The 21,770-nt window shown below is 53.6% G+C and overlaps 1 protein-coding gene across 1 annotated transcript; it reads right to left on the bottom strand.

Moving 5' to 3' along the window:
• Positions 1-987: 987 nt before the first annotated feature.
• TTLL4 (tubulin tyrosine ligase like 4) lies at positions 988-20,655 on the bottom strand. Its single transcript, XM_086616049.1, is given in 27 exon segments — positions 988-1,290; positions 2,115-2,197; positions 2,789-2,859; positions 5,092-5,302; positions 5,893-5,992; positions 7,827-7,964; positions 8,687-8,821; positions 9,391-9,489; positions 10,996-11,118; positions 11,752-11,783; positions 11,786-11,826; positions 11,829-11,881; positions 12,977-13,059; positions 13,143-13,228; positions 13,231-13,336; positions 14,262-14,338; positions 15,302-15,412; positions 15,769-15,893; positions 17,860-17,923; positions 18,339-18,448; positions 19,141-19,226; positions 19,228-19,323; positions 19,325-19,357; positions 19,359-19,462; positions 19,465-19,965; positions 19,968-20,107; positions 20,196-20,655. Coding segments are annotated over 27 exon segments (3,210 nt in total). The 5' UTR covers positions 20,456-20,655; the 3' UTR covers positions 988-1,148.
• Positions 20,656-21,770: the final 1,115 nt, after the last annotated feature.

Here is a 21,770-nt window from a genome sequence, read left to right on the forward strand (position 1 = left end):
TGTGAGCCCAAAGTTCCCATGAACGGGGCTCAGCACCTCCCCTGACCCCGAGCAACCCACCCAAGTGCCCAGCATCCCCCTGCCCAGCTCGAGGGACACAACCCAAAAGCAGCAAGGGTGAGCTCAGGGGACCCAACTCTTCCTTCCCCTGCTGCAGGGCTGGGCTGCTCTGTCTCCCTTAAGTTACTGATCTGTGGGAGAGACCTTAGGACATAAGGCAGACCCCAGACCCCAGCAGCTATGCTGGAAACTGCTCCCCCATGCAGGGGGGCATGCTTACAATGCTATGGGGCAGCAGGAACGACACCCAGCTCCAGGAAGGACAGGGGAGTGGTAGGGTGGTGGCACAAAGCCTACCTGCACCAGAGCCCGGTGGAGCGCAGGGAGAGCTGAGCTGACCCATGGACCCAAACGGGCCAGGGAAATGGCGGCAGATGGAGGCCAGGAGAGCAGCTGAGCATTTAACAGAAATCCTTGACAAATGAAGGGAAAATAGAGAGCAAAGCCCAGGAGAAGAGTACTGGCCTGCAGCCTCAAAAGGATGCTCCCTCCCCAGCAGCCCTACTGTCCGCACAACAAATCGGAGCCAGGCTGGTACCTGTGGTCTCTCTCGAGCAGCGATGTGCAAGCCCCTGGTTTCCCCCAGGCCCTAAGGCTCGGGGAGGGCAGGATGTCAGCACAGGCATTCAGAAAGGATGAAATGGGTCAGTCAAAAGTTCTGGGCCCTGCTGCAGGGGCCAGGCTGCAGCAGGGCGGGAGCAGACTCAGTGCCCAGCAGCTCAGTGCCAACACAAGGAGACACAGGCAAGTGAGGGCTTGGCCCATGCTGGTCAGGGACGGGAAGGCCAGGCTAACTCCAAGGTCAGCTTCCATGCAATGAAGAAACCACAACCACCGCGTCAGGCTTCAAGAGCAGCCTAGGACAAAGACCAGACAAACCTCACTTCCCCAGGCTTTGCTATTTGTTTTACAAATGGAAGTCACACAGCTCTTCCCTCTGCCCACTAAGACATCCCTCTCTAAAAACAGCCCCACAAGCAAGTGTGCAGCGCAGGGGGCTCCCACTGTCCTTGCTCTCGAGATCCAGCTCCTGTCTCTTCCTTTGAGGTAGGTTGAGGTGTCCCTGGGGAGGGACGGCAGCTTCCTGGTCACATCACCAGGGCAATGTCCGACAGGCAGCCAGCAGGTTTCTGCTCAGCTCCAGCAGTGCACTTGTTGAGAGGTAAGCTCTGAGTAGGGCTGGGCTCCAGGCATCCCGTGAGGTCTTCGCCGGCTGAAGGGAGGGGTGTGCTGCAGGAGAAAGGAGATCCCGTGCTGCTTAGGGACAGTGACAAAGGATCGAAAGGGCCACAGTGCAATATTCACCTGTGGTACTGTCATACACAGGCTCAGAGTCGAGGCTGCCAGGCTCACCTACTCCATTCCCCCACCCTGGGCAGCACCAGTCACCCCAACAGACATCCCAGACAGTGACGGGACTTTAGGGTCACAGCTTGATCTCCCTGGCTGCACGCAAACTCAGCTCCATCCTGGCCTGGACACAGAAGCAGAGACACCCTTTCCCTTAACACCAGAGACCAGAGGCGTGCCTGCCCTCCACTTGGATTCACTTCACCCAGATGAACCCCAGTCTTCCATCTCTCTGCAGGAGGTTGTCAGGGCCAGCAGCACCCATTTTGCAGCCCAGCTTTGCTCAGGGAAGCTGGCAGAGCACAGTAGCCCTTGAAGGCCTCGCTGCTGCCCGAGCTCCAGCCTCCACTCACTGCTGGCCACATCGGAGCCCACAGAAGTGGTGCAGGTACCCAAAGGGAATATCTTGTCAGTGTGTCCTGACCATGACAACGCCAAACGTCACCCAGTCTGGCTGTTCTGGGCCTCCATTCCCATCCAAGCTGGGTGTACAGTGCCAAAGAGACATGCCCAGTCAAGCAGACATCATGCCAGTGCCACTAGCTGGCTCTCCAGAGAGCAGAGGCTGGCTTCAGAGCCTGCAAGCCAACCTGTTCCTCTCCCCTTAAACAAAGCTGCTTTCCCTGCTGCCAGTTCTCTCTCAGGACACCAGTCCTAAAGCCACGCTGTGAACATCATGTGCATCACAGCCAGTGCAAACTCACCCCAGTCTGCCCAGTTCCCGTTTGCTGAAGCCATTTGATTCAACACTGCTCCTCTGGAGGAAGAAAGACTCTGGCAACAACCACTGCAGGAGGAGAGAAAGACAACCAAATGGCTATTTAAGTCACGGCAAAAATCCCTGGAGCCTGCTGGGCCCTGCTGCAGGCTGCCCTAGTGCGCTTCAGCTTGAACTGCCTCACACTGCAGCCCATCGTCACCGCCACCAGACTGTTCCCAGAATAGCAAACAGAGCAGTCTTTGCTCTCTGCTTAATGAATCCCTCTGCTGTAAGTGGGAGCAGAGCATCTCGAGGACAAAAGAGTGGGTTTCTTTCACTGGATCAGCCTGCTGTAAGGCACAGGAGTGACAGACGGAGACGGCTCCCTCATGGAGAGGAATAAAGGGCAGGTCAGGTGCCAATTATGTAGGGCTGTGACCAGTGCGCCCAAGGATATCCAGATGCAAAGCACTTGCAGATCTGATATATTGGGTGGCCTTCATGTTGGTGAGAGAGAGAGAAGCGTGGGTTTATCCACACACCCGGAGGCCTTGGCAGAGAGGGAAGAAGAGGGCAAACAGGTACAGCAGGAGCCACGGGAGCACAACAAGCAGGCTCTCTGCTTAACTGTGCAGGCAAACCACCACCTCTCCCTAGCTCACCCACAGCCATACGCACCGTCTGGGCCAAATCCGTCCCTGCCCCAGTGTGGTACCCTTTGACACACCAGTTCTTCAGTAGCTCCAGACCTGGGAAATGACAGAAAAGACAAGAAGGGAGAATGAACAACCAAGTTTGCAGAGAGTTAAGCCTTCCCAGCTTGGGGCACACAAATCTGCCGCACGGAAGGAACTGACCGCGTAGCGCGTGCTATGCATAACTACTGGAACACGTGCCTGAGCCCAGCAAAACACGGGGTAAACCAAGGGCGTTCACCCTTTGTACGAGCAAACATCAGCAAGTGCCAGCACATGGGCTGCCGCAGTGCCTGCCTTCCTCCTGGGGAGCCACACACACCGTGCAGCAGGCTCAGCTAAGCAGAGAAACTGGGGCAACACAGGATTTGCCGAATTAGACCAGACTGGCTGTTCCCCTGAGCCTGGTGCCTGCTGATTTGGGCTGCACCCATGAAAGTTCCTACAGTGCAAATGTAGAGCAGCTTTGCTGTCACCAGCCCCATTCCCAGAGGAGGGCAGCTCAGGCATCCTCCTTGCACAGCACAGCATCCCAGTGCATCATCTCCTCCCTGCACAGATCCATCTGGAGCTTGACATGGGCTCAGACCTGGTCTCCATCCCTGACAGAGGGTGAGGCTGGCACAGACCAGGCTCACCAGCGGTGTGACTGGAAGGGACCGTTCCTCCGTCCGCACACAAGACATGCTGCTCCAGAGAACAAGGAGGTCATCTTGAAGCAGAGTCATGTGTGTGACCGCAGTGAACAGGCTCCACTTCCTCCAAGACCTCCTGCTAGCTGTCCCCACTACAGCCAAGCTCCCTGCTCTCAGCTAACCCTGAAAAATCCAGGACTGCTCCCTTCCTCTTTTCTCTTTTAAGAGCCTTACAGTCATAGAATGAGCTAAGGTGCCTCAAGATTTAAAAACCAGCAGAGCAATGGCCAGGAACTTGATGCTGTCCAGCTGGGGTTACTGTGGTTTGCTATACGATACCAGCCCTGGCTATAGGAGGAATCCTTGCTGTCCAAACTCTGCTCCTCAGTGACCTTTCAGCAAGCCCCAGGACCTTGGGAAAAAAACCCTACGTGCTGGGGCTTCAGGAGAGCGGGGCAGCTCAGCAGCCCTGCCCCAGCTGTGCATCAGCCCGGGCTTTGCACTGTGCTGGCCAGGGAGACAGGAGGGCTGCATAGAACACGTGAGTGGGCTGGGGGAGGCTGGGTTTTGCTCAGAGGTGAAGAGCAACGAGGGGGTACAGCAGATCTGCTCGCTCGGCTGCTTTGTGGAAGCTGGAGCACTGAACCAGGACCCCAGTCTGAGCCGCCAAGCTCAGGGCAGCACTTCAGTGCAGATGATGACAGGATCTTTCTACCAGCTGACAGGAGAGCATCCAGCAAAGGTATTAGCAAGGCAAAGGATGACACATGCTGACAGTGCAGCTGGAGAGGGCTATGAGGTTACTGACTCTCTGTGAAAGACTGTTACTGACCCCTCTGATATTTGCTTTAACACCAGTCAAAAGTGACAAAAGCTTTTTTTTTTTTCTCTACATGACAGCCAGGCTAGGAGCACACATACGGTCGCTTCAGTGGAGGGCTGGCTCCTGCAGAAGCCTCTCCAGCTAGATCACATGCTGGATGGAGAGCCCTCAGCCACAGACTCTTTATGTTCTCTAACTCGGCACACTAGACCTCACTGGCTTTCTCACCAAAACAGCATCTACTGCTGCCCTGTTTAGAGACAGCCCTCGGTGAGAAGGAATTGGTCCAGCCCAGCTATGCCTCATTAAAGGATGTTTTTTCTTAAAATACAGAGTTGTGTCCTGGAAAAGTGGAGATGATAGCTAGATTTTTAGTGTTTAGGAAAAATTCGTCTGTGTGCATGCTGACAGTTTTTCATCAATTAGACCGCAGCAGGTGACGAGAACGGGCCCAATTTTTCCTTCATTTCACAGATCACCTCTAAGGAGCAAAGCCCAGCGACTCCAGCTGTTTTCTCGCTCAAAAGACGGCAGAGGAACACAATAAGAGGCCAGAGCTACAGGTTGAAGGCAGAATCCCAGCCTGCTTCAGCACCAGGGCAACTACAAGTGCTGGTGCTGCATTTACCAGTGCAGTCATCACCTCTGATCAACTCAGAATAAGCTTTTTGTGATATCTGAAGCAGTCTGGGAGGGTAACACATTTCCTATGGCATGTGCAGGCAGTCAGCTCCCCCTCAACATGCGTAGTTCAGAAGTCTCCCACGACTGCCGGCAGGCAGCCTGCCTGACTCAGGTGACTGTGCCAGGCTCTTGCATGGCAGTTACCTTTGTGTTTATTCAAGTAGTATTTGAGCTCCCACTGGGTCACCAGGATGTTGAAATAACGAGGCTGCTCAAAGAAGCGCAGGTACCGCATGGAGATGTGGGTGGGGAACACCCGCTCGAATTGCCCACGCCGGGAATACTCGTCCTCTGTCTCCACCAGGATGCGAACATCATCTGGGGTCAGGATGTCCAAGACAGAAGAATAAAAATCCTGCAGACAAGAGCAACCCAGGATCATGGAGAAGTTAACTACATTTTGCTGGTCTCCCTTCCCACCTTCCCACTCCTCAAAGTCTCTCAGGCAGAGGCCTCCATGTGTCTGAGATCTCCGAGACACAGGCCACATGGAAAACAAATCTAGGCTCAGTGGTGACATCAACACTGCAGAGAGCTGAGGAGATGCCCAATTCTGCAGCTCAGCCTCTCTTACAGACACTGCCAGGTGGCATGCAAGGCAAGCATCCCTGCTAACCTGCATGAGGTCAGCAGGCAAAGGCTACGAGAGCTGCCCAGAGAAACAAGGAGGAGCAGGCAGTGCTCGGACGCTGTTTGGGGACTGGTGGGTAACATGCACATGCCTATTTTAATGTAAAGATGAGCCAGCGTAGCAGTGGCTTAAGCAAACTCAATTTGTTTCTGACCAGCTGTCTTGTAACCCACTGGAGCCCAAGTGCTCCCCACCATCTGGCTGTCCCCACAGATGGGCACAATCTGGAGCGGGACAATGGATAGACATGTGGGACTGGTTGGGACAGTGGCTTAGCAGGATGGTGCAAGTATCAGAGGAGACTGTGTCATAACCTGGTCAGGTATCTTCTGCGTCAAGTAATAGGCCTTCTTCATCTTCTCTGCTATGAAATGTTCAGATGCTGGCTTGGGCTTCTTCATAGCACTGCCCAGACTGAGGAGACAAGAAGAGGCAGTAGAGCATTTAAGCAGAGACATCCAAGTCCTGTCATGGCAGAGCTGCTCCCAGTAACTTCTGTGAGAGCAGTGACACCTTCGGGAAGACGCTGTGGAGGAGAGAACTTTTTCTCCAAGGATTTCTCTAATTCTGAGATCAATGATGCACCCACAGCCTTGTGCGTCAGCACAGGACTCAGGAACAATGTGGGCAGGGGAACAGGGAGGGCCCTGTCAGCTCCTCGCTAAGGCATTTCAGCATTCCTTCATCCAAAGGTGAACTATCTTCTCACACCCACACAGGAGGCAAGAGGGCCAACGACACACCATGACCCGATTCACAGCACTTGAAGCCTGTTTGTATCTCATGTTTACATCCCGTTTGGAACGCAGCTTCCTAACTGTAACCACAAGGCTGGGTGTACGAGTACTCAGTACTGGTACTGTGCAAGGAAGGAGAGAACTCTTAAATCAGAAACTTCCTCCAGCAACACTCTCGAGACTCAAATTCAGCTCCAGCTCCACATACCATGGGAAATCCTGGCCTTTTGTATGATCTGATCACCAACCATCTAAACTATTCCAAGCACCCGACTGAAGCTTTTGGGAATGTCAGAGCCTAGGAGATACTTGTCCAACACCTTTTAACACTTATATCAACACAGCTGATTTGCTCTCCTGCGTCAAAAATAATTAGTTGTGTGCAGATCCAAACAGAAAGAGCAGAGCCTCAAGGCTGCATGGTGCTTGGGGAACATACAGATCTACTGGAATTATGCCCATATACAAAGAACCCCTTCATATCCTTCCCAGGGCAGGAGGTATGGTTAAGTAAGCTTGCCCCTGGATGCAGAAACTGTGGTAATGCATCATCTGAACCATGTGAAGGATCCGCTTAATCTACTGCAGGTCCCTCGGAGGACACCTGCCCTTCAGCACCTCCGCTGCAAGCTGCAAACAAGTGTGTGATCAAAGCGCCGCAGATGAGCTGGCGAGAGCTTCCCAGCTGGAATGGGCCCACGCTCCAAGCTTCTCCCTTCGCTGAAGGCACAGGGCAGGCGGAGGGCAAGAGTCCCATCTTTTGGCATGCCCATACATCACCGTGTGCTGGTGCTCATCCCAGCGAGCTGCTCATTCAGTGACATACGGACAGCAGCCGCTCTGCTGCAGGGAACAGGACTGTTTCCCCCCCACCGTCAGGTGTGAAACCAGTATAAGCTCAAGCTGTGGTGAAACACAGAAGAAGCAGGGCCTGGGTGGACACATGCCCAGCAATTAGCCTTATAGAAGAAACAGTCATGTTAGCTGCAAGGTAAGACTGTGCACACTCCTGCTTATAGGTCTACAGCCTCTGACACCTGCAGTGTTGCCTAAGGAACAGATCACTCCAGCCTTTGCAAAATAACAGGTGCTCTTCTTGCTCAAGGCAGCAGCACGTCAGCCCTGGGGTAGAGGGTAAGTGGATCCAGCCTCAACACAGCCAAGCCAGCCCTCCAAGCAAACAGAGAGGTAGTGCGGCTCAGCATCGCGTTAGTTCTGGCAGGGGTAAGGAGGAGAGAACACGACTCAGCTAACTGCAGAGCAAGCACAAATTATGCTGGCCTCACTTCCAACTATGGACCTCCAGAAAGGGCATAAATCCTTCTGCCTTGAAGAGAACCCAGGAACTAGATACTCAGGCAATGATGCAAGTCCCTGAGACCCATAGCTGAAGGGCCAGCAAACATTTGCTCTCAACAGCACAGAAAGCAGCGTTTGCTGGGCTGCAAGCAGCCCCCAGATGAAATCTCTCAAGAGAAATGCCTGCCTTTCTGATAGAGAAGGGGGCTGACCTGCAGGTAGAGCCACTTCTTGTCTGTGGCCTTGAGACCACGCTGTCTGTGCTGGGCAGAACGAAGCCGGCGAGGTTGAGGACGTCCCGGATCATCTGGCCCTTGATGCTCACATCCAGAGGGGAGTTGGAGTGGAGGCTGCAGGGAAGCAGCAACACAGCAGTCTGAGTGCTAGAACGGAGGTGCCGAGCCCCACAGCCCCGAGATCACTCCCTAGGTTAATACCAACCAGGATACAAAACCCAGCCTGTCGCTTGCCTCATCCCAGAAGGCCATGAGACATTGAGAGAAAAATCCTGACAACAGCTCTTTGAATGGGGGCTCTCTACCAGAAACGGTTTAATTCTCTACCTCTTCCCAGATTTGCTGGAAACCTGCAAATCCATCCCAAGTCCTGTGTGGGACCACGACTCTGTGTCCAGCTCACGCAGGCAGGAGAGGCCACGCTCAGGCACACTGCAGCTCCCAGCCCTGCCTGCGCAGCCGACACTGCGCAGCCGGGTGCCATCAGCAAGCAAGGAACAGTGCACGAGGCAGTGGAGCTACTGATCATTTCTGCCCACGCAAAGAAGAAATCTCTGCCATCACCTGTTCCCTACATGACACATTCCTCCTTGGCCTTCCTTTTTTAACATTCTCTTCCCTGGCTCTAGCTGGAGCATGCCCAGCAAAGCTTTCCGAGCTGCGGATGGATGCTGCTTTCGCAGACAGGGAGGACTTTGATTCCTGCAATCTGGAGAGGGAGGATTCAAAGCCTACAGTCTTTCAGCACAGGGCGTAGGGGACATCACGAGCCAAATTCACTTTGTGGCAAAAGAAAGGCCATTATCCACCCTGCTGTGGCTCAGAATCTGCCTTACCTCGGGGAAATGTTGACCTCTAAGATCCAGGGCTTGAGGTTTTCATCCAGCATGATATCAAACCCAAACAACTCATGGCAACAATACGGCTGCCGCACGTACATCTTCACCAGGCTGTTCACGTAGGGCTCAGATCTGCAAGCCAAGGGAAAAACGCTTGTTTCCAACAGTCAGACAGCAGAGCTTTGGCTGTTCACAGCACACGCTGCCAGTTCTGAGAGCGTATGCAGCCACATGCTGTGGGAGCGGGTGGGCTGAGAGACCGACTGTGAGCTGCTGCTGCTGCTGCACTGCGTATGGATCCAGCACTGCATCCTGAGCATCCCCCCTCTGTCAGGCAGGATCCATGTCTGAACGCAAGATCCATCCTGCACCAGGAAACCTTTCTTCTGAGGCACCCTGGCCAAGCAAGGGAGCGAGTGGCAAGCTGGGCAGAGTGTTGGGTACACTGCACCCTCCCAGCCTCCCCCCTTGCACTGCAGGCAGACTCAGGAATTGTAAGGTCTATTTACCCATTGCAGCTACTGCAGCACGAGCATAAGTAACAGTACAAAAGGAAGGATTCAAAGAGAAGTACTAAAGACAACAGCAGTGGCAGTATTTAGACTAAGAGCAAAAGGACCAGGCTGAGAGGGGACTGGAGAGCCAGAGGGGCCAGGGTGCACCCCATAGCCAGGCACAGAGCAACGGGTGCCAGGACTCACGCAATGATGGTTTTGATAACGATGTCCTTAATCTTCTCCCAGATGGCCTCGCTATTAACTCCCTTCTGGGTCAGGTAACTCCAGAGAGCTTTGAGCGCCCTGAGAGAGAGAAAGCAAAGGAGGTAGCTTTGTAGCCCCTTGCTGCTCATCCCTGCTAGAGGAGTGAAAGCAGCAGAGGGGAGCCTTGACAAAGCTCTTCCCTGGCACGGCCATCCTTCTGCCATCCTCAAAACCCTCAGCTCCTGGCTACTGCCCTCCACAGCCTGGCCCCTGGTCTTGTAGGCCCAAGCTACTAGGAACATAAATCTGTCATAGACTTGTCCCAGCACTAGAGTAATAGGTCCCAAATTAGCACACGAGCAAGGCCCAGTTCTCTTCCCTCCCCCTTCGTGTCCTCAGCAAACCTCTCCTTCCTGCAGGCCTTCCCTCGCAGCACTGCAAAGCAGCTCAGCAGGAAACCAGCAAGACCCCAGTAATTTTTTTTTTTGCTCAGGCCATTTCACTGAGGCTTTGGGAGTGGAGAAAAATTTTTTAAAAACATGGAGAGCAAGATGGTAGAGGGGAGTGTGTCTGCTTATATAGGAGTTTCCCACACCATACCGAGTGAAGCAAGCTACCCTGACACTGAGCCAAGGATGCTCAGACATTGCTCAAGTGAGACTGGCCAGGAATTCAAAGGTCACGCTTCCTGCATATGAGATGGAGTAGATTACAGCTGCTCTCATCTTTAACGTGGGAGTAGCCAGCTTTGACTTGCATGGCAGTACCAAAAACCCACACAATCCCACCCCCATGGGATTTCAGCTGCTGGGGGACAGCAGATCCTTCTCAACGTGGATAAACAGACCACTGCGCAGCAGGTCCAGGACTGAGAAAGCAATCCTACTGCAGCGAACCACCTTCTGCAGCTCCCTTTGAAGTGAAGTAGCCCTGCCCAGGCCCATGAATCGAGAACTCTATCCTGCACTATTTTTAAAAGAGTTCAAACACCACCGTGGAATCAGAGACTGGGGCCTTGGATCAGTCCACTCATGGGACAGCAGGGAAAAAGAACTCCTGCAAGGCTGCAGCCCTCCTCCCAAACACCCAGAAATGGCATCGCTGCTCCTATTCACACTGAGTAACGTGTAAATTACCATTTTTGCATCAGAACCGTCCCTTCCTCTGCCTCCACAGGGAAGTAAAGAGTAAGATGGGCAGAAGCTCCCATCTAGCCAATTTAAGCATCACAATTACCCATTCAAGTTCTAACAGAAAAAAATCAGATTCTGCTTTAACTACACCCCATCGCCCCCGCAATAGGGAAACGGGATGAATGAGTACAGCTGAGAGCAGCGTTGCAAGCAGGGAACGGTCCAGACACAGGCAGGATGAATGGCAACCACAGCCCAAGCAGCAGTGGACAGGATGAGTCACAAGCCAGGGAGACCATCCAGATTCCATCGACACTAATCCATGCCAAAATCACTCTGCTCCTCCAGTTTCCTCAAGCGGGAGCAGATGATACAGGAAGCACCTTCAAGTTTTGGGTAGGAATATTGAAAAAAGGCTGACTTCACAGAGAATAGAAAGAGCTGCCCTGTGCCCTAAAAGCAGCACACCTACCATTTGTGTCCCTGACAAGCAGTCTGATCCGAGTTGGACTTGTATTCCGTGTTCTTCTTGTTCACACTGTAGTTGGTCAAGTGCACAAACTTGTTGCTGAGGCTCTTCATCGAGGAGGAGTACCTGGAGGAGGTGACAGAAGCACAAGCAGTCTGAGCTTGAGCTGGTTGCTCTCAGGCCCACGGGGTAGGCAGAAACTCTGTTCTCATCTCAGACCACTCTCAGCCACCCACCAGCCTTGCTGCCTTCCCTTCCCAGGCTGCCTGGAGCTCTCTGTCCACACGAGCCCAGAGCTGATGGGTCAAAGCATAAGGCATGGAACAGACTGCCTTGGAGCAGTGGGATGCAACCCCACCCTCAGAGCAGGTCTTTAAGAAAAGGCCAGAGCACCAGTGAGCAAAAGCCCTGACAGAACTGCAGCAGCCTGAGGTAATATAGTCAAAACTGGATGAAACGGTTTCTGATACGCCAGCTCTTATACAGTATGAAGCACAGAGAGCGTATTTCAAGAACTGCTTTACACTGAGCGGATTCTGCCTTGGGAAAGGTGCGGAACAAAGCATCCTCTCACATTCCCTTTCAACTCTGTCACCTGCGGTGACCTTGTGTGTTTCCAGACTGCTTCTAAGCAAGCTACAGCTTTAAGCATCACCGTGTCTGGGATGATCCCCTCCTGCCCCGGGCGAGGCGGGTACCGCAGCCACACACGCCTCAGCGCTGAGGCAGGCCCTGGCACCGCGCTCCCACGCGACCTACTTGCAGCTAGCAAAGCGAACCAATCCGTCCCGTGAAACAGGTACACCCTGAGGGGAGCATAGCAAGTGACGTAACGTAGATCCTCAGGTCAAACTTCTTCCCACCAATGAGGTAGGGTTTGTGGAGATACCTGCAGAGGGAAGCAGGCACCAGTGGAGGGTATGATTTCATGTGCAGGAATGTCTCTAACCCCCACCTCAGAAGCATGGTAAAGGGACTTCCATGCATCAGGGACGAGGCAGAAGCCCTTTTGCAACAGTGTTTCCAAGTTTAAGTCATCACAGTCAAAATGAGAGAGAAAAAAGCTCTCCCATGCATGGGAGATCCTGCAGTACATGAGCAGTATTCCCTTCTGCTCAGTGCCACTTTGAAGAGATCTTCCCTGCGCAGTAGCTTTGCCACACCCACAAGAATGATCACGATATTCAGGAACATTTAAGACATGCAGGTGGGCCACAGATGGTGTTGGTTCAGTGAGCAGAACAGCTGGAAATTTCATCCAAGTACTGACTATCATCCCAGAAGTTGATGATTTTCCGTAAGAAAGCTTATCACTTGCACGGGAAGCAGCCAGGGAGAACAGACAAGCCAACACAGCAGTTCCTGTCTGCCAAACACCGGACTGTTTTTCCTGCCCTCATAAGAACCTTCCCAGAAAGCAGCCTCAAACCAAGATGAGCTATTTAATTTTTCTGCAGAAGGAGAAGGAGATTCTGAAAAACCTGTTATTTTGAGAAAACCCTTTGACCAACATCCACTCGCACAGAGGCTCTTAGTGCCCCATTCTAACTTGGATAAGAACAAATCTTTGACAGTTGCCGCCTCTTTCCTGGGATTTTCTCTTCCCACTGTGCTTGTGGGCACTGGATAAGGTTCATTTGCCTCTGAAGATGCCACATCCCAGAGTACAAAGCAGCGGGGAGCAGGATCACAGCAGAGCTGAATCTTGATCACCTGCCAGACAGAAGCTCCAGAAAGCCCATGGGCCAGTTTGTACCCGAGACCTCAAAAATCTACGTAGAGGACAGCAGTACTCCAGTAAGTCCAGCTGCAGCTGAGAGAGCCAAACTTCCAGCAGCAGCTTTACACGCAGGCAGTCGAGAAGTTTCCAGATGCAAATCAGGTCCTTCTGCTTTGCCATACAGTGGCAGCGGCCCAGACCTGGCCAGAGGAACTAGACACGAGGAGGTCCCAGGCTGTGTCAACCTTGCTTTCCTTCACTCACCTCTGTACCAGCAGTGGTCTCCTTTTGGGAAGCTGGCTCCATTTGTGGATGAACCTGGATACCAATGCTCTTGCTGATGCTGGCTGCAAAACACAAACAAGAACAGATCAGATCTTCTCCCTGCAGCTACAATGGGACAGAGGATTGAGCTCTGTTTTGCACTTACTGGTTTCACGATCCATTTCTGGCGGCTAGCTCCTTCCTCCCATGCTTTCCTGAGTAATTTGATGTCCTGAGGCAGGATGAAGGACTGGGGAAGAAGTTAAACTCCTTCTTCCCACAGCGAGCCTGCATCTTCAAGAGGTTGCGCCACAGACGGTCCCTTTCTCCCAATTTGAATGAACCAGGGAAGTGGTTTAGCTGCAAAGGAACCCAGATGCTGTGAGACCTCCTTGCTTCCCTACCTCCCTGTCCATCCTTGCTGCTCCCTGGCCAGAGGATTACATCCTTTCTGAACACAGTGCAGGGTAACATGCTCTGCTCCACTCCCAGGATAGCACCAAGACAGGACCCACCTGCTCCTGAAGCTTTGCAGAGACAAACACCCACACAGTGACCCACATCGGCTACAAAGCCACCAGCTGCCACCTTGTCCTTTCTGATGTCTGAGCAGTTGCACAGCAGGCATTAACCCTCAGCCTTGAGCTTCCCCTGGCAGTATCCTCCACCCCAGTGGTTTCTCACTTGCTTCTAAACCTTATTCCAAAGTCCTGCCATGCAACACAAGCTCTGAGGACAGAAAGACCCTGCAACAGGACAGGAACAGGGCTGGACACTGCTAGCTTCTAACCCTGGATGCTGCCTCAAGACCAAGCAGTTTGGAGCATCATGGCTCTCCAGAACAAACATGTATATGTGACGCTATCAAACCTCTGGTCACTCACATGTTCCCCAAGCCACTCCTGACCTTTTTAAGATCTGAGTTACGCACATCCCCTCTGGCTGTGCTAGCAGGGAGGGCACTGGTCCTACTCCTCAGTTCTGCCAGAGAAAGGACTTCTTTAAGCAACAATGACTGAATTTAGACGAGTCAACAAGTAATTATGGCTTGGCTACAGCCTCAGTCTGTACAAGAGCCACTCTCACAGCAGGGATGTTCACCCAGCTGTGCCTGTCTCTTGGGCTCATCTCCCAGCACAGGAATGCCAACTGCCATGCTCTGGAAAGGACACTGCAGGGACAGTCTGCACATCAAACACCTGGCCCTGAAGAGAGGGGATTCCAAACTGCTCCCAATACACTCTCCATGCATGTGAAGGAGGGTCAGCCCAAAACATCCCCCTACCTTCTGGTGCTCCTTGATGGCTCTAAAGCTGGGGGATTTCATGTGGTGGCCCCAACAGCCCAGCCAGTCATTGCTTTCTGCAGGAAAAACAGAAAAGTCCATGACCAAGTACTGTGACACCCACAAAACCCTCTCGATCCACCAGGACCCCATCTCCTGGGGTTCGCAGAAGTTTGCCACGGATGCTGCATGGCAATAGCACAAGCACTCATACTGGCTACTGTGAAAGCTGCCCAACCAAAGGCTGTGAGTAGGATCCAGTTAATGAGGCAGGTCATATTCTTGCAAAGGTGATTGTTGCAGGGATCTGGGAAGACACAGGGTCAAAGAAATGGCTTTAATCCCCCAGCACCCCTATTTCTGTGCTTTACAGCAGATGAATGAAGTAGATGGCTATCATTGCCGCAATGCAGAGAGACACATAGGATTTCAAGAATTCCTAGGTCTTGCTTTGCCCTGCTTCTCGCATTATAGCCCCAAATGGTCTGCACAGAGGTCTCCTGACACACGCAGGAGCCCTGTAAGTACTGATGGGACATTACGCTCCAGGATACTAATCATAGCGCTAATGCTCAGTGCTTCCTCAGCCCCACCCCTCTCCTACACATCTCTTCAGCAACAAGATTCCAAACCTGTGAACTCTCTGGTTATGGTCAGAGAGGGCATGGCTCCTCAACACCTGAGGACAAGGGACAGCGGTGCTGGAGTTGGCAACACGAGTGCCAGCCTTAGAGTGTCAGCACCATCTAGAGGCACAGCTCAAACAAGCCGGAGCACAGCTCTGCTGCTCCAGCTCTGACAACCCAGGAGTAAGTCCTTGTGGTCCATGCCAGGAACAAGCCAAGAGGGAGATCAGGCCCTGTCAGGACCCACAGAGTTTGGATATTGCGGGGGCAAACAGGCAGAAACGAGAACCCAGCATCCCGCAGTGCCGAGCCTGTATCACTTCTGCGCTGCTCTTCGCAGGCAGTCTGCCTTCTTGCAACCCACGGGCTGGAGGCAAGGGATGTGTTGGATGCTGCCGGCCTCCCACAACTTACTTTTGCTGACTCTGAAGTGGGACCTGCCAACGGTTTGCTTCACTATGTTCGGTGTGACTGTGCACATTTTCCATCGCAGCAGCTTCCTCTGCTCCCAAGGCAGCTTTTCCACTAGGAAGGCAAAAGATAATGGCAGAAGGAAAACAAACACAATACCCCAATTTTCTACAGCTGCACCCAGGGAAATTCTTATGTTTTGCTGCACAGGCACCAGGCCTTCAGACCTCCTCTGAAGGTGCGTAGCCCCCTTTGTAGAACTAGCAAGGAGCAGAAGACCCTATGGCTGAGGGAGATCCAGGACACTGGAACATTTGGTGGCAGCCAGACTCATGCTCCAGGCTGCGGGGAGGAGCCATTGTTTTACTCCAGCCCTTTGGATGGCCAGCTCCTCCCTGCGTGCTGGCACCACTGCTTGCTAATAACGGGCTGGCTGCTTCTCTGTGGTGCTGCAACAGACGCTGGCTCACCTCTCTCATCCCGAGTACTGAAGTAGATGGTTGGAGGCACATTAGGGAATAAACTGCAGACAAGAGCTGGTTTGAGCACCTTCTCTTGAGCCTCAGCGGGCTGGGCCAGGCACTCAACACAGTTCCTAGGAGAGATGGAGAGGTAGGCAGTTTGCTAAAGGTTAAAAAGTAGCATGGGGAGAAAGGGGGAAGCTGGAAGGAGCTTTGATCCTGGTATCAGGAATTTGCATCACTGCTATGTGGTGCAAGCAGTGAGCACTAAGGCCAGTATACAGTCTGCAGCGATAAGGGGTGGGCTTGCCATGAATTCATAGGCCAAGTGCTGTAACTCTCTCGGGACTGTGTTTTGCCAGGGCAAGCATGGAGTTTGTTACACAATAAACCCTATAACCTAGTCCACAGGAACAAGCAGTGGAGATTGCATGATCCAGCTGTTGTAACCTTCTTGGTTTTGGTGTCTTGCAGGGAAGAGGGGTGGAGTTTTACTGACTGTATCTACACCCTCTTATCCTGGCAATCCCTAACATCTGGAACGAACGGTAGAATTTAAAACACACCTACTAAAGTTGTGTCAGCAGGGCCAGATCCAGCCACTCTCTGCAGCACCTCTATTTGCCTGGGGGGCTGCAAGGAAATGCTTTGCTGCCTGGAGGGTCTCTGGTGGGTCTAGGGGTACATCTAGCTTCCAGATGTGTTGGGGAGGAGCTGCTCCCTCTCCCCACATACCGTCCATTCCCTCGTTTATTCCGCTTATTCCCTCACTGCCACTCTGTAAATGGCAGCCTCAAAGCCTCCGGAGGAAAAGGAGGGGGGAATCTCGGGTTACATCTGCACTTGTAAAGCAAAAGTCCCAGGGCATTCCCAGGCACAGCAGCGGGAATTCCCTGTCCCCATGGGAATTTTTAACACTGCCCTAACATGATTTTTGGCTTGGGCAACTTGCACTGATCCAGAACATCCAGTATGGAACAAGGAGCAGCAAAAGAAAGAGAACAACAACACGCTGACCTCAATTCTCCCGTGCCACCCCCGACCTCGCTGAAGAGAGTGAGCAAGTCTTATATGTATTTTTTTTTTCAATACCAGAATCAGTAATTAAGAATTTGTTAATTGTGAATAAATTACATTGATTAAAATTCCCTGGCACAAAGCTGGTTTTGACCCATGACAGACTGAAGGGAGGAGGCAGCTGCAAAGGCTTCCAGGCCAGTCCAGCGCACACTATGTACAGGGATGTGGCCCACATCTCTCCCTCCCCACCACAGGAGGCATTCGGCCCAAGCGCTGCTTCCCCCCATCTGCCCCCAGAGGCCAACCAGCCATGTCCTGCCAGCAACAGCTGCTGGTCCAATTTCTGTCTCCTCTGCAGGACTTTCACAACCACATGTGCACACCCAGAGCCCTGCAGCACCCTGAGGTTCAACGCTTGCTCCTAGGAAATCTTCCTCATCTCTGAGGTGAGTTATAGCATGATGGAAAGGAGCAAGCTGTCAGGCAGACAGCAAAGCCTGAGGCAGCCCTGGTGCAATGGGCAGCACAGCTGCAAGGACCAGCTCCCATTGCTGGATGGGCAAAGAAACAGGTCCCACAAAGGGCTGCCAGGAGTCACAGAGGCAGGGCTCAGATGACCACAGGCTGACCAATCCTCCCCAGAGAATTCTCCTTCCAAAAGCTAAAGAAAAGCCCAGGCTCTGGGACTTATTTCCAGGATGCAGTGCTGAGATACAAGACCCCAAGGAATGTTTGCAATCTCTGGCCTAGGACGCCTCCACTCTGCTTCATCTGCAAGGCAACGGCACAGCAGGAGCACAATTCAATCCAGAAAACTCTACCCAGCAACTGGCAGTGGCAGTGAAATTAAGACCCCTGTTCTGCTGTGGTGGATGCACCCTCAGCACTTTGCAGACTGCTGTCTGTAGCAAAAGAGGTAGCTTTGGTCTGAAGGGTAGCAAGGAAGCTCATTTTGGTTGGGAAGCCTGTTGCTACCTTCACCCCGTTACCCCACATGCTACGGTCCTCCTCTGTCACCAGGGAGGAGAGACAAGTTTGGGCAAAGATGTCAAGTTCAGTGCACTATTTACAGCTACTAACCTGGACACAAGAGCCACAGAGCCACTGGATGACACATCAGCAACAGAGGAAGCATCCGAGTCACCTGCAGGAGGGGACAGACTCAAGTTTTGTCTCCGTGGGGAGTGAATGCACACAGAGTTGGGAAGCGAAGAGAGGAAACATGCTCCAGGGGACAGACCAGTTCAGCTGCCCCAAATCCTTGGTCATGGGTTTTGCCCACTAACTGGTGGCATAAAAGGCAGGCAGGGTGTGGAGCTGACAGAAAGGTAAGTTTTGGAGCAGCACAGTGGTGAATCCTAGCCTGCTACTCAGAAGAACCCATGCAGTTCCTCCTTGCTCCTAAATAGCTTTCGGGTTCATTACAATCTCTAGGTCATCCTGAAATGACAGCATGAATGTAAGACAGGAGAGCAGCTGTGCTTGCTCCCACCTCCCAGACAGCCCGCTCCCCACCTTGAGGCATGGAGCACAGTCCTCCCCATGGAACCAGCACTCACTGTCCTCATCCTCCTCCTGACTCCAGCTCTCGTCCAGGCCATCAGGAAGTTCTTCCTCCACTTCATCCTGAAGATAGCTAGGGTCCAGCTGCGACTGCTCAGCAGTGACACTAGGACAAAGGGCATCACATCAGAAGGAGTGTCATGTGCTTTCCGGGCCAAAAGACCCAGAAGCCCACGAGGCAGCATGAGATAACGTGGGTAGGGAGTGACAGCACTGCTCTTCCCCGTGCTGATGTACAAGCACTCATCCCAAGCTAGTAAGATAGAGAGGAACCCAGGGCACCCTGAGAGGGAACACTTTCCAGAGCAGCCAGAAAGAAGGAGACACAAGGACACCTCTCCCAGGAGGAGCAGAAGCTCCATGTCCTTGCACCCTCCCTGTCCTGCATCAGCTCCATGTTCCTTTAGGAACCCATGTCTCTGCCCAAGAAAGCCTTGATGGACCTGGCTTGTCAGCAGGTTTCACCCAAAATAACGTGCAGAGCCTGCCACAGCAGGCAGGGCCCCTGACTGTGCAGTGAGCGAGCTAGAAATGCCACACAGCGATTCCATGCTGTAGCTGCAGGAGAAGGTGGAAAGGCTCAGAGCCACCCTGAGTACCTGCATCAAGCCGGAGGTGGCAGGAAGGCTCCTCCTGCACCAGGCTGCCACAGATGGGTTTTGCTCAGGGACACAGCCCATGGTATCCTCACAGCCACCCCCGCAGTGCCCACAGTGCATCCTCTCCCACCACACACAGACGCGATGGCCAGCCCAGCCCAGCCCACCACAGCCTCCCTCCTCCTCCTGCTTTACTTACTCAAGCTTTCCCGGGAGCACACCCTGGGCCCGTTTCTCCTCTTTCTCCAGTCGGATGGTGGACATCTGAGTTGCCACTTCCGAGACAAGCAGCGAGGTGCGGAGGCTCTGCTCTCGCAGCCCGGTCCCCGCCACAGGGACTCGGCACGCTCCCAAGGCGGCAGTCGGGATTGCAGTCAGGAGAGCGATGCGCGCGACGCCAAGAGACGGACGCTGATTACGCTTAGTGCGGACGACAGCACCGTCGGTGCCTATAAGGCTCGAGCTACCGTTAAGGCAATGGCTACCCAGCTCCAGGTTCAGGGGAGCAAGAGTTTCTTCCGGGTGAGCTGTGTTGTGACGTGCTGCCCCCACCTGCTGTTGCAGTTGGACAGGCTGCCCACATTCATAAGGCCAGAGCTTTCGACTTCACGTCCGAAGCCGTTGCACGTGGCAGCCTGTCCAGCTAGCTGCTGCACAGCCTCTGTGAGGCTGAGCTCTGGCTCCTTCACTTTTAAGCTGTGCATTCTACTCTCAGCACCCTCCCGCGAGCACCGGTCCTTCCTGAGGATCGCACCGCTGGGCACAAGGGTCGGGGAAGACACGGCAGTTTGCTCCAACACAAGGTCACTGCTTTTCACTGCTCTGTTGACCAGGCTTCTGGTGGAGCAGTCCCCATTGTTCCCGGAGTGGGGCCATGAGGTGGCAGAGCTGTGGCCCCAGGTGTTTTTCACCTTCTTCATCTCCGGTGACTGCGGCAAAGGCACTTTAGCACTGCTGGGTTGTGGGAAGTTACTATTGAGCACTAGTCTATAGGAGCTGGAAGCCTGCCGACCCGAGCTGAGGCAGAGACTTTGATCCCAGTCCCAGGTTGCTCCTCCGCCAGTGCAGGCAGCAGGCAGGGCTCCACCAGCGAGGAAGACATCACCCTTCCCGTGACAGAGCTGGCATTCGGAGGGCTTTGGAAAGGAAACCCGTAGGGCTTGGGTCTGAGGCAGGAGCGTTGGTAGAGCAGAGCACTCCCACCCAGGTCCAGACAGGGCTGGGCCAAGGGCAGGCTCGGGAGGGCGTCTTCACTGGGGGTGCGTGTGGCATAGTGACGGTGGGCACAAGAAGCAGGATTGCTGCAGAGGGATCCCTGAGGGCAGCAGGCTGCAATCCTGGAAAGCACTCACATATTTCTTCTCTAAATTCCAGACAGGTTTCACCTGCTGCTGAGCAAGGTGCCAGGCCCGGCACGGCTGAGCTCTCCCTGCCGGAAGGGTGCCTGACTGGAGCTCGATGCTCTTCTCCTGTTCTGGGCTCAGATTAGCGTGTTCTGGTCCTGCAGAGGCCATGTAGAGCCCAAGGCACGAGCGAGTCAGTCATCTACAGTGGCACGTTTACTGGCCTGAAAGAAGACAACAACATGAAAAGCACTGTTACCCCACCAGGGCAAAGCGCCCGGCTCAGTGCTCCAGGAGGGAGCAAGGTAAGCTGTTTCCCCTGCAGGACAAAAAAACACCTCTCCATCTGCTGAGCTCCTTGAGGTTCTCCTGGGACCAAGCCGACGGAAGAGCTGGCATCTCACACAAAACCAGAGGATGCGAAGGACAACTTAGAGAGGGCCCTGGGAAAAGTGCCGTCCGCAGGAAAGCTTGTACCCCTGCAAACGTGCAGGGGTTCCTGGATGCCAGCCAGGGCTGCAGGGCTGCAGCCTGGGTGCAGCAGCGCCAGCTGCAAGGAGAGACCACCTGCCCACCTGCCTTGGACCTACAGCAGCATCCAGAGCCCACTCGCACGGGTCTGCATCTCCAAGCTGCACAGTGTGCTCCACCACCAGCTCTCCCAACTCCACCGCAAGCCCCCACACAACCTGCTTCTTTTTCTTCTCCCCACTCCTTAAAGCTTCAGGTCCCATGGTCACACAACTAGGTGAGAATCTCAGCCCTTGCCCTTAGAGTTTAACTACAAATCCCCGGGGTTGCTCTGTAGCACCATGACAGCAGCTCACACACACACCACAGGGCTCGGTCAGACAGACCATCTACACCCACTAGATCTTCTAAATGTGTGAATCAGGCCTGTTTGCAGCACACATCAGGTCAGCAGCATCCCAACTGGAGGCTGAATGAGGTAGGAACATCCCATCCAGGATCCCATAGGAGCCATACATCCTCAAGGAGAGCTGCTGCCCTGCCAAGCTCTGCACGATATGGAAGGGGTCAGGTCTGCCCCATGCCCACGGCTGCACTGCTTGTTAGCACTTGTACAGTCACGCTGAGCACTCTGGACAAGGATGGGGCAGCTGTGTCCCTCTGTGAGCGACAGCCCAGAGGGGCTCTGAGCAGCAGGGACAGGAATCCCACGCACCGTGCACAACTGAGCTGCACCACACTACCTGACCCGTGCCCAGCAGCAAACCCGGGCCGTGTTGTGACATTCGCAGCGATTAGCACAGAGCGAAGAGGCTGCAGCTCAGATGCCGCCACCCGCCCAGCTCGAGTTTCCCCCAGCAAACGAGCCAGCGAGCTCAGCTTCCGCATGCATGACCCAGATGCACCCGGGTCGCAAGTGCACTCAAACTGCCAAGTGACCCTAGAACACCAGTGAATGTAGATGTGAAAAAGCAAAATAAAAACACCAGGAAGTGAATGAAAGTGTCGCCGACAT

Source organism: Tauraco erythrolophus, chromosome 8, assembly GCF_009769465.1.
Source record: "Tauraco erythrolophus isolate bTauEry1 chromosome 8, bTauEry1.pri, whole genome shotgun sequence".
Classification (NCBI taxonomy): Eukaryota; Metazoa; Chordata; class Aves; order Musophagiformes; family Musophagidae; genus Tauraco; species Tauraco erythrolophus.